General features: G+C 44.7%; 1 protein-coding gene across 5 annotated transcripts in view; it reads left to right on the forward strand.

Annotated features, from left to right (window-relative positions):
* ptbp1b (polypyrimidine tract binding protein 1b) overlaps positions 1-12,509 on the forward strand; it is a 32,218-nt gene that overhangs the window by 2,637 nt on the left and 17,072 nt on the right. For 3 of the 5 annotated variants that reach the window (XM_071894739.2, XM_071894740.2, XM_071894741.2), the window contains exons 2-4: positions 1,736-1,769; positions 10,871-10,931; positions 11,727-11,899. In XM_071894739.2, the coding sequence (XP_071750840.1) occupies positions 1,736-1,769; positions 10,871-10,931; positions 11,727-11,899 (268 nt within the window). The remainder of the gene's footprint in view (positions 1-1,735; positions 1,770-10,870; positions 10,932-11,726; positions 11,900-12,509) is intronic. The other 2 variants (XM_071894742.2, XM_071894743.2) reach the window with 1 other exon arrangement.

Below are 12,509 nucleotides of genomic sequence, written 5' to 3' on the forward strand. Positions count from 1 at the left end.
CAAACACAAAAGCTCACAGTAGTTTCTCTGTCATGAAGCAAATTAGCACTAGAGCTTGGGAATACAGTTTAGAAGAACAAAATGTTATGTCATAACTATCAAAAACTGTCAAAAAAATTCCAATTTATCAAAATGTCAAAGCTAAAATGTCGAAGTTGTGGTTCAAAGTTTAGGAAATACACATAGGCATTTGTTTAAAAGGCCTCTTGGTTCCCTGCATCAACAGAGATTCACACGCCCATGAGAGAAGCCACCGCTCAAATTATTATTATTTTTAGTAGTAGTATTAAAGAGGTCAGTCTGTTTTCCATAATATATTTTCTTTATTGAGTATTTATTTACTTTATCAGTATTCAGGCTAAGATGGATGGACTGATGATCAGTCAGGTGAAACGGCAGCTTCTCTGCTGTCTTGTCCCAGCGTCATCCAAGCAGCTTCTATCTGCCTGGATCTTGGTCATCTGTGTTTGGTAGACTGGTTAATGGGGTTTGGTAGACTGGTTAATGGGGTTTTGTAGACTGGTTTATGGGGTTTTGTAGACTGATTTATGGTGTTTGGTAGACTGGTTAACAGGGTTTGGTAGACTGGTTAATGTGGTTTTGTAGACTGGTTAATGGGATTTTGTGTTGGAGGCACTAGTGAGAGACAGGAAGTGGATGTTAATCTTCAGCTGTGTCTGGAAGAGGCCGTGGACCCAAACAGACCAGCTATCATTGTCCGATAGGGATCATTAAAGTTTGATCTAATATAGTGTAATTGCTGTGGGAATAAGAAGTTGCCCAACGGTTCAGTATTGCAGTTTACATTCAGGCTGCAGTAAAGATACTCAGGTCTTTCCTCAGACCGCGAGCTTGGGCTGCTCTCTGAAAACCTAAAGGAAAACTCTGTTGGAACAGCTGTTGGTTTCCTGACTCCATTCAGTAGTTTGTTGTTTTTCTTCTTGGTGGATAACCGGCCAATCGTAGACGAGGTGACGTCACCTCCAGATATTTCCAGCAGCTATGGTGGAGTTTGATGTAAAACATCAGCGGTAAACGTCAGGTTTTGGTGTCAGTCCCTCAGAATCAAAGAGTGAGGGCTTCTTTCTAGAGCCGCCATTTTGCACCAAGAGACGTTCAACAATCATACAGGGAGAAATCCATCGTAGAAGAGGAGAGAGACCAATTTCTCCACCCACAGGAGCAGGAGATGGACCAGAATGCAATGCAGTAGCCTCAATAGACCAGAATGCAATGCAGCCACAACATGTGTTCTGAGTATGGGGCGTGGCCATGATTATAGACACGCCCCAACGTTCACAAACTATTGGCTATCGAGCATATAACCTCTTTACAGCAAAATCCCATTGAGCATTGGGGGGGGGGGGGGGGTAAACCCAAAAATATCACAATCGCCATATTGATTACTGCAATTTGCAAATCACAAGAGTCTGCAGTATTTCCATAAAGGGAAAGGTGCCTAGCTGTACGCTGATTTCTGCCCAGTAGGTTCCTTATATTAAAGTTCCTAAACCTGTTTATTCTTTTTTCACTAATCCCTTCTTGGTGCTGGTCAGTTCTCCAACCTTAAGCATGTAGCTGTAAGTTAGTCCAGACCTTTATTCATCCCCTTCTTCCTGCTGGGATCCCCTTGGCTTGGCCCTCCTCCGCAGCCCAGGAGCTCTTTAACCCTTTTTGATTTGCTGTTTGAGTTTTCACCCCTGCTGCTTCTAACATAGCTGTCTTTTCTTCACAGCAGTGTCCCCCACGATATTACAGTTGGTACAAAGGTAGGCACCTCTCCTTTTCCTTCCTCTCTTCACCCTCATCCAAACTAGCTGATGGTTTGCTGTATGTTCATCACTGAGGTAGAGTTTTCTTTTCATGTGTGGACAGTAAGGAGAGACTGACATCTGGGAATGATTCAGAGATTTTCCCTGGTAGTTTCTTTGGTGGCTCAGTTGTTTGTCCCTGCGAGTCATGAGTTGTCTCCTGTAATGAAGGCTGATATCCTCTCTGGCAGATTCAAAGCAGGAAACACTCCCAGTAATTTGCCTTTAGTTGCATTCCACAACACGTTTGAGGCCAATCAGATTAGTCAATGGGAAAAAGCTATTAAAGTCTTCAGAATGAGTTCTGCCATGTTGCTGCGGCAGAATTGCATAACAATTTGATGTTCGCCTGATTTAGAGTTTGTCGAAACTCTCGCTGGATTGTTTTCATGCTCTTCCAGAGTTCTCCAACCGGATTGATTTCCAGACGCTGTGGGCGCATCTGCTCAGTGAGATTACTAGCTTAGCTGTGGTATCCAGAACCCGCAGGAATGCTCCCATGTCTCCTCAACAGAATATAAGAATATGTTCCTGCTGTACATCTTTCATCGCTGAAGAATCTGTTGTGAGGACTGCAGTTTGACTACTGTTCATTTTGCTCCTACCGAGTTGGAAAGTTAGAAACGGCCCGGTCTCTGTGTAGAGACACGCTGAAGGGGTTGTGGAGATGATACCGCTGCGGCATCGCTGCCAAACCGAACAGGAATGTCAGGTGTCATTTCCTGAAGGCATGAATAGACATTTGTCATGGAGGGCTGCCATTCCAGCCGTGATGCGTCCTGCCCTGCGGCGCTTAGCATGAGAATACCGGCAGGAACCAGTTTGTTTGCCAAGATCACAGGTTTTATTGGAGCCGGTTGTTCAGCAGCTGATCAGACTCCGTACACCTGGAGTTTCTCAGTTACCTCCGCCATGGAGGTTATGTATTCGGTGCCGTTTGTTTGTTTGTCTGTTTGTCAGCAGGATTACGGAAAAACTACTGGCCCAATTTTCGTGAAACTTCGTGGAAGGGTGTAGCATGGGCCAAGGAAGAACCCATTAAATTTTGGAGCGGATCCGTATATTGGTTTGCACATTTGCATATCATAGAAGACTGGACTGTTGGCCTTGGCGGAGGTCTGCGCTCTCTATCCTTCTAGTTTCATTATGTAGGCCGGGGTCTTCATGTCCGACGCCACCAAATACACACATCTGATCCAGTCTAGTCCCATAAAGGAAGATTTTAGTTGCCGATTGTTTACTGTCATGGTTAGTTTGTCTGTCAGCAGAACATCTCAGAAACTTAGGAATAGATTTCCCTGAAATTTGATGGACAGATTGGGATTTCCATCGTTAGACGAGTAACGTTTCTTATCCATAACTATGAAACTAACAGAGATAGAGACTTGATTCCAAATCCTAAAAAGATGTTTGAGGGTCAAGAAATCAATTTAACTTGTAACTGTGATAAGAACGAAGTGTTTGGGTGTAACAGCAGGTTGGAGAAGTGTTCAGTGTTGGTGGAGCTTTGTGCTCTGAGAACAGTGTAGACTAGTGATAATGTGAGGCGATAGTGCAGAGAGTCAAACCTAAGATTACAATAGTCATTCCAATACATTATCTAATTGGGATAATATGTAGTGAATGACATTTATACTGTTCCTCATTTTTCTGGGGTTCCTCTGGAAACCCCTCAGGATCCCGTGTGGGAACCAGTGATGAAGCCTCAGACCCCCACTGCTAATGAGCTGTGGGCCCAAAGGCATCTTACTGTAGGAATAATAATAATTAGGCTATAGGTTGGTTCAGTTCTGGGAATGCTGCTGGGGACGTTCCAGTCCTCCCAGTAAGCTCTGGTCTGGACTCCGGTCTTCTCATCCACCCAGGGAAGAGTTGACTGGTCAGGACAGGGTTTCCCAGTCTGACCTCCAGTAAACCGGACGGTTCCCATTCCCTGTTGGTTGGTAGATGACGCAGTAACAGGAGGAAGAGGTTTGGTCTGCAGATGTTCTGTGTCACTGTGAGGGCTGCACAGTTGTATTTCGTGATTTTATGTCCACGATTTTATATAGCGCTTCCATTAATCCTGTCCAGTCACAGCCTCCGAATGCTCACCGTGCATCATGTGACCAAAACCAAAGCAGAGCTGGAGAAGCAGCAGAGAAACGTAACGGAGTGAATCTGTGGAAGAGAACGTTAGAGAGGAAACCCTGAAAACCTTTTAGTTCCTGAAAGTGGATCATCTTTGTTCTTGTTTGTGTTCATCTGGTCTAAAACCTGATTCTCTGCAGTTTTTTTTTGTTTATTTATTAGCACAAAGGAAGTGATAAAACAAAAGTATATAAAAACAAACATAGCAGGGATTGTGCAGGAGAGGTAAGAAACCCCCAAAGGGCTTATAGTAAAAACCTCCCCTCTAGGATTTACAATTTATTCTAATACTATTTGTTTCCTTAACATAATGAGATAAAAAAAGAAGAAAACATAAACACACATACTGAGCACATTAACTATGACACAGGTGTTTTTTCATATACTGGCAGTGATGGACAGGTTTTGATAGAGAGGGGACTGGTAGTCCAAAGTGATGGTCCTCTGTATTTTATGGCATATTGTCCAAGAGTGATAATAGGGAACATGAATATCCTTTGCTTGTCTGGTTGGATATGAACGGACATCAGAGTTCATTAAAAAGAAGTTGTGAAATACATTTGGTAAGCTGTGCTTTTGAAACGTACATTTATACATAAAGATACGTGTTTGATAGATATTGATGTTGGAAATGGACAACAGATTTAATTTCTTGAACAGGGGAGCCGATGGTTCATGGCGATCTGACGCAGTTGCCAGTCACTGCCAGTATTTAAGTCTAATATGAAGAAACACCTGTGTCAAGTCTCAAATCACACACCTGGGTTAGACACATAATCCTCGTCTCCGCTTCTCACTTTCGGTGGCATGACAGCACTTCCTTGTTCCGGGTTATCCTGGTTCTTAGCTTAATGGGACTCAATGGGGACTTACTCTTACTCTAACTGTTTGCCTTCAGGTTGTAGTTGTGCCTTTTTAATTCATTTTTTATAGCCTACTACATGCATATTTTCAGTTACATTTGTTGTTTAGTTTTATTTTGTAGAGTAAGACAGTGAAAACGACTTTCTAGCTGCTGCTACATTGAGAAATACAGCTCTGAAACAAGTGGAAAGTGAGTATATATGCTAAGACACAAATGTGCAATAAAATAATTTTGTTTTCTGAAACCGAGACGGAGAAGATGGTTTAATAATCGTGATCACAATATATGGCAAAATAACAGAGATTATTTTTTTTGCCGTAATAGTGCAGCCCTAGTCAGCTGAGTCAGCTGAGTCAGCCGCCACACTGCCGAGCTCCAACCAGGCCAGGAAACAGCTTTTCCCTAAACACACCACACACTTTCACTATTTCATCAGCAGAACGGGATTCTTAGAAAACTGTCTGAGCGCTGGCTGGAGAAACTGCAGGTAACCGGCCTTCACCTGGAGTCCCGGTCTGTTCTGAACTCCTACTGGGCCGGTGAGGCGGTGGAAGTGGCCGGTAAGTTAGTGTAGTGTTGTACAGGTAAGCAGCCTAATCTGCTCTGAGCCGGTCGCCGGTCGTTTCCCAGCCTGCCCTCGGCATTCCTCAGCCTCGCTCCTCCATAATCATGTGAGGTATGCGTCCGGCCGGGGGAGCTGCCGCCGCGCTCGGGACAAAACCGGGGATTGTTGCCAAAACCACATGAAGGCCGGTGTTGGAGCCGTGACGCTGATAGCTGCCTGGTTTTCTCCACAGGAACTGGGAGTAGTTTACTGGGAGGATGGTATTCACCCACCCCCCCCTCCCCCAATCCTCTAATTACCTCTTGTGTTTCCTCCTCTGCCTCTGGGCGTGTCATTTGAAACCAGTGGACTTGAATGAGCTGCTGTTAAAGGGACAGTTCAGGTTTTTCCACAAGCCGATGTGATTCTTCTCTGAACCGAGGGTCCTGTTAGTCTAACAAGCCAAATCCAAAGAAAGTGCTCAGTCAACAGGCCTGAAATCAGTTTGTGAATAAACAGCCACGCCAATGAGTCAAGTAAGCAAACAGTATTACCGTAGCAGGACACAAAACGTACATTTATAGATTAAAAAAAACAACAGTTTATACATTCAAACTATATTTAAATGATGAATTACTTGGTGTGCTTTCACAAAGTTAGTGTGTTTTAGTCTGAATAATCACATGCATTATTCCAAACTGGTTATTGTTTGACAGCATGGTTCATTACAACAGGATTCACGCTGGTTTTCTGTCTCATTTCCCTCCCAGTTCACGATAAGTCTGCCTGGCTTCTGAAACAACCCGACTTCTCCTTTTTAACAGATGGCCGTCGAACCTTCAGGTGTGATCTATTGCCAGTGCAGATGACCAGTTTTTCTGGTTGAAGAGGAAGGGATGGGAAGTTGTGTGTAGTTGAGCTAGAATAACCAACTCCTTTCCCGCAACACTCGTCCTTGAGCTCTGCCTTTTTCCCTCAGTTCACTGATTTCCTGCTTGAAGTCAGGAAGGAAGCTAGAGCAGAGAAATTAAATTAGATTCACTTTTTTGTTTCAGTGCTGAGTCCCACTCACTCAAAATGGCTGACTGCTAGGCTGCTGTTATCTTTACACCATGCTTTTCACTAATGACAAAATGTCCGGTAAAGGCAAAGTCTTGTATGTGAAGGTTGTGTTTTTCTGTGTGTTTTTCTGTGTGTGTCTGACTGCGGCGGTCTGGAAGTGATTGAGTCGGAGCCATCTGCTCGCTCGCTGTTTTCAGCTTAACATGAACTTACATTTCCATGTTTCCATGTCAAGACTTCTAGTGAGATCAACAGTACAGTGAACTTTAATTCAGTTCCTAGATTACCAACAGTGCAACAGACCAGCAGTTCATACACCAGTACAAACATACATCAGGTTTCTTTGTGATTTTAGCAGACTGGATCATCAGCTGACAACATGCAGTTGTTTTGCCAAAGCATTTTAAATGACCGTTCCAGTGTGACTGGAGTTTCTGCTCATTTCCCTGTTTTCCCTTACTGTTTTACATCACTGCAGATGGTTTTCCAGCTTTTATCAAGTTATCAGATATTTGATATTCGTCTTTGTTTTTTGTTGTTTTCGGAACCAAAATGACGAGTTCCTCCCAGTTAAGAAGAGAGCAGCAGTTTAAATCCAGCTCTAATTTGCGTCTACTTGCACAGACTGTAGCTGGAGGTTTGTCTGTTGTCTTGACTGGGTTTTGATTGACAGGAGGCGGGGCCTAACTGAACCACAGAACAACAGCTATTGGTTGAAAGATTCATTTTGGAGAGGAAAACATAGACATCAGAGAAGCAGAAGTGGCAGAGTGAATGACACCTGAGAGGTCTGGCAAAACTCATTTCAGATATCTTGAATCGTGATGCGAGCATGTAGAAACAGGCAGAATTAACATTTAAAGGGTCGGAAAACATGAAAAAAGCAAAACTCAAATCATGCTGGAGTTGTCCTTAAACGGTTGAAGCTGTTCCTGTAAGAGAACAGAACAGAATCAGTCTGACTGCAGAGGCTGTGTGTCTCCGTCCAGCCGACCTGCAGACCTGCTGGCCTTTTGTTTCCTCTGTAGCCCGAGGCAGGAGGGAGGTGGCCGGCTACTGATTGGGCCATCGGTCACCAGATGCTAGACAACAAACCAGATAAAAAGACTTAATGCAGGGAGTGGTTATAGGAGACCCGGGGCTCGGGTTTCCTCTCCATAATTTATGTGTGGATCAGTAAGTGGATCCGACCGCTGTGGCTCAGATGTGCCTCTCTGCATGTTCAATTCAGGAGAAGCCTGAGCTGGGTTTGCAAACGTCTGTTTGGGTTCGACTGATGGGATTTGGAGGCCGATACCGATGTTTTTGGATCAGAACTGCTGGTAGCTGATATTTTGTGCCGATATTCATATCTTAAATAATTTTCATGCCACTGTGGCAGGCGGAAAAGCCTCTGAAACGGCAGTCGGACCACGGGACACTAAAACTAAAACCAGGAGAATAATAATACTAACATAACATATTCATGTATACTTCCCTTAGACAACCAGAATAGTATTGATCGATTCTACAGTAAATATGTAATCAATCAGACTGGACCACCAGATCCCATTTTGTTAACGGGACGATATGAGACCAGATATCGGTCTGACCCTTGTCTGTTTGTTGCAGTCCTGTAGGAAGAGAATCAAGTCTTTGTTAGTCCAGCATGGAGCGGTGGGCGGGGCTTCACCTGCTCACCTGTTTGCTCACCTGGAGCTCAGGTTGCCATGGTGAGGGATTGACGTTCATGGCTGCCCCCGGCAACGGCCCCGCGCTTTCATTGTCTCTGCTCCTAGCTGTGTGTTTCTCTGCATGGGAGGACATGAAGTGGATGTTGTTGTGTGTTGGATCGGGACAGTCAGTTTAACACAGGGGCTCTCAAACATTTTCATGTCTCAGACCCCCAGATAGACCCAGATTAGACCACAGACCCCCATGTGATTTCTTCAAGGACCCCTGGAGGTGGACCCCAGTTTGTAAACCTCCAGACTGACTGGCTCTATTTGACAGATCTAGACCTAACTCGCATGTTTTTCTTCAGATATTTTTTGTGAATATTGCTCTAAGCAGACTGTGTAATAGACTACTGATATTACTGCTACCACTATTCTTACAGACTGCTTGTTGTGTCCTAATGAGCTGACTGATGTGTCTGCATTGATGAAGAGGGCAGGAAGACAGTCGGTTTAATGGAAAGCAGGCGGTCGGTCGGTTCCCGTGTTACAAAGCGCGCTCTGTGTCGCCTCTCTCGCTCTGCGCTGCTATTTAAAGGCTCCATGTAGCAGTCATGCTTTTCCCTGTTCAGCCCGACACAGGCCCGGTTCCCTACATCTGGTTTTCATTGAGATCCACAGCAGAGGAATTCAGCCTGGCTGCCTGCTGGGGGGGGGAGTGGCCTGGTCCCGGGTTACACCGATATGGGTATACTGATGTTTTTGGGCTGAAGCAGCCACTGGATGATATTTTGTGCCGATATTGAATGTTTTTATTTCCCAAGTATAAATTCCAAGTATTCAGTGCCCCCCCCCCCCCTCTCTGAAACAGCAGTTAGACCACGGGACACTAAAACTCTCAACACGAATATGAAGATGATGAAATTCGGGCGGGTGGGGCACCTGATGAAGCTCTTTGTACCGATGTGTTGTTCCCTGTAAATCCTATTTTAATTGCAAGTGAAGTCGACAGTGTGTGGGAGCTTCTTCTTTTGGAATGATATTATATTAGATATTATAATGACGATAATAACCAAAAACATATTGACTGCTGTGGTGAGGGAGGAACCTCCATCATATCAGAGGAAGATGGCACTGACTGGCCCGAATACGACTTCAATAAAAGGCTCTTATCAACAAATTAATACCAATGAAACCCTGGGATGCTTCCAGCAGATAGAGGCTGTTTCTACCTGGCAAATAGAGGCTGTTACAGGCTGTTTCTACCCAGCAGATACAGGCTGTTTCTACCCAGCAGATAGAGGCTGTTCAGGCTGTTTCTACCCAGCAGATAGAGGCTGTTTCTACCCAGCAGATACAGGCTGTTTCTACCCAGCAGATACAGGCTGTTTCTACCCAGCAGATACAGGCTGTTTCTACCTGGCAAATAGAGGCTGTTACAGGCTGTTTCTACCCAGTAGATAGAGGCTGTTCAGGCTGTTTCTACCCAGCAGATACAGGCTGTTTCTACCCAGCAGATACAGGCTGTTTCTACCCAGTAGATAGAGGCTGTTTCTACCTGGCAAATAGAGGCTGTTACAGGCTGTTTCTACCCAGGAGATACAGGCTGTTTCTACCCAGGAGATACAGGCTGTTTCTACCCAGCAGATACAGGCTGTTTCTACCCAGTAGATAGAGGCTGTTTCTACCTGGCAAATAGAGGCTGTTACAGGCTGTTTCTACCCAGGAGATGGAGGCTGTTTCTGGCTGTTTCTACCCAGCAGATAGAGGCTGTTGCTGGCTGTTTCTACCCAGGAGATAGAGGCTGTTCAGGCTGTTTCTACCCAGTAGATAGAGGCTGTTTCTACCCATGAGATGGAGGCTGTTTCAGGCTGTTTCTACCCAGCAGATAGAGGCTGTTTCTACCTGGCAAATAGAGGCTGTTACAGGCTGTTTCTACCCAGGAGATGGAGGCTGTTTCTGGCTGTTTCTACCCAGCAGATAGAGGCTGTTGCTGGCTGTTTCTACCCAGGAGATAGAGGCTGTTCAGGCTGTTTCTACCCAGTAGATAGAGGCTGTTTCTACCCATGAGATGGAGGCTGTTTCAGGCTGTTTCTACCCAGCAGATAGAGGCTGTTCAGGCTGTTTCTACCCAGCAGATAGAGGCTGTTTCTACCCAGTAGATAGAGGATGTTTCTACCCATGAGATGGAGGCTGTTTCAGGCTGTTTCTACCCAGCAGATAGAGGCTGTTTCTGGCTGTTTCTACCCAGGAGATAGTGGCTGTTTTATGGCTGTTTCTGCCTGGATCAGGCTTCCTCTGGTCTTCCTCTGGTCACATCAAAGGAGCGGCTGCAGACAGACTCACTTCCTCTCTATTGTCTGTTTTTCCTCTGCTGGCTGATTTGCTACGGAGTCAAATGAGGGGAAAAACTAGTTTGAACAAAGCAGCTTTCTCTTGTCTGCCGTGGTTCATGTTAAACGGTACAGTATCGTCTCATTAAACCCAGGTTTCTGCTGTACTCTGCACCCCCACCCACCAGGCCCCACACACACACACACACACACACACACACACACACTTGTGCTGTTTTACTAGCCCTTTTGCCTTAACCTAACTGTAACCCAAAAAGCCCTTTTCCTAGAGAATTGCTTTTTGGACAGCATAAGATATTAGGCTAAAACCTAGTGTCTATACACACACACACACACACACACACACACACACACACACACACACACACACACCAGTGTCACCAAGACTACTTCCTGTCCACTTATGTCTGTGCAGATGAAAGTGATGGTGTCTGTGATGTTTGTTGCAGAGAGGATCTGACGAGCTTTTGTCCTGCGTCTCCAACGGCCCATATATCATGAGCACCGCAGGTCAGTAGACTCTCCGCTCACCCCGTTACCTCCTGTCTGTGTGCTCGCCAAATCCCAAGCGTCAATATCCACTTTTACCCAAAACTAAAGGACTGCACCCACTTTTTGAGAAATTGTCCTCTTGGTCAGCTTCGCCTTCATGTGATTGGCAGAAAAAAAAACCCTCTTTTAGACGGTGCTAGTTGTCTACAGGCACTTAACGTGCTGTACAGGTTAGCATATGCACAGGACAGAGATAACAACAAGAGGTGCAGATGGTTTTGGTGGTACTGCGATGAAGGGAGCGGGACACACAGCCAGTGTTGGAGAGGTGCTGGCCGCGGCGAGACGTTTGTTGTAAGAAAGAAAGTTGCCGCACGCTCCATAGCATCGATGTGTATCAGAATTTATGATGTTTCACACAGCTGCCTGAACGTATATGTGTATGCAGAGTATTAGTAGTTTTATTATGCCCTGATGAAGACTCAATAAATGATTATATGCATCAAGGCTGAGTGTGCGGCAGCTTTCTTTCTTACAGGCTGGTCCTGTCCTGGCATGGGAAAGGTAAGTTGACCAACGAGTCAGTTTCCCAAAAAGTTGGTGTAGTCCTTTAAGTTAAGACTTTTTTAAAGTGCCTGTTGAAACGCCAGTGTCCCAATAAATCATAATGCATATCGCTAATATATCAATATCCTATCACTATCGATAATTGCTCTCTAATTGATCTCTATAATTCAAATCGTTATCATATCATCGTTATCGTTACTATAATTCATATTTCCAGCATCATGCAGTGTTTCCTCTCCTCTGCAGCCAATGGCAACGACAGCAAGAAGTTCAAAGGTGACATAAGAGGCCCCGGGGTGCCGTCCAGGGTCATCCACGTCCGCAAGCTTCCCAACGACATCAACGAGGCGGAGGTCATCTCCCTCGGCCTGCCCTTCGGCGCCGTCACCAACCTGCTGATGCTCAAAGCCAAGAACCAGGTAACAGATCTACAGTAGATTATATGAGACGACCGTAGAGATGGACGATCTGTTTCTCTCCTGATACGATTTGATACGTGATCTGGGGTTCATGATCGATACAACCACGATACGATGTGATCAATAAAGTCTGACTGTGCAGAATTATCTTTATTTCTGAGACGCAAATCTTTCTAGCGATGCCATTGGCTGCTAGAATGTAAACAACAATTTAAAGATGTCGTTACAAAGTGACAATAATATAATTTGGATGGAGAGCTTGTGAAACTGTGATGGTCAAGAGTCTCATTAGTGATTACTACAGCAGAATAACATGGAGCTGATATCACCATTCATGTTCCTGACAGCAGAATAACATGGAGCTGATATCACCTTCATTTTTCTGACCCATGATGCGTATTGTCATATTTTTGTATTTAGCGATATATATATATTTTGAATTTTGATTTCATTAGACGACACTGTGATGAGGCTTATGGGGAAACTGGGTCACAGAGGAGCAGATGATGGATGCAGCAATAAAAATATAGATATAAGGACAGAGCTGGGGGTATTAAACACAACACAACTGACATTAAAGTATATAGTAATGGTTTTATACAGTAAGGCT

This window comes from Centroberyx gerrardi, chromosome 9, assembly GCF_048128805.1.
Source record: "Centroberyx gerrardi isolate f3 chromosome 9, fCenGer3.hap1.cur.20231027, whole genome shotgun sequence".
NCBI classification, from domain to species: domain Eukaryota; kingdom Metazoa; phylum Chordata; class Actinopteri; order Beryciformes; family Berycidae; genus Centroberyx; species Centroberyx gerrardi.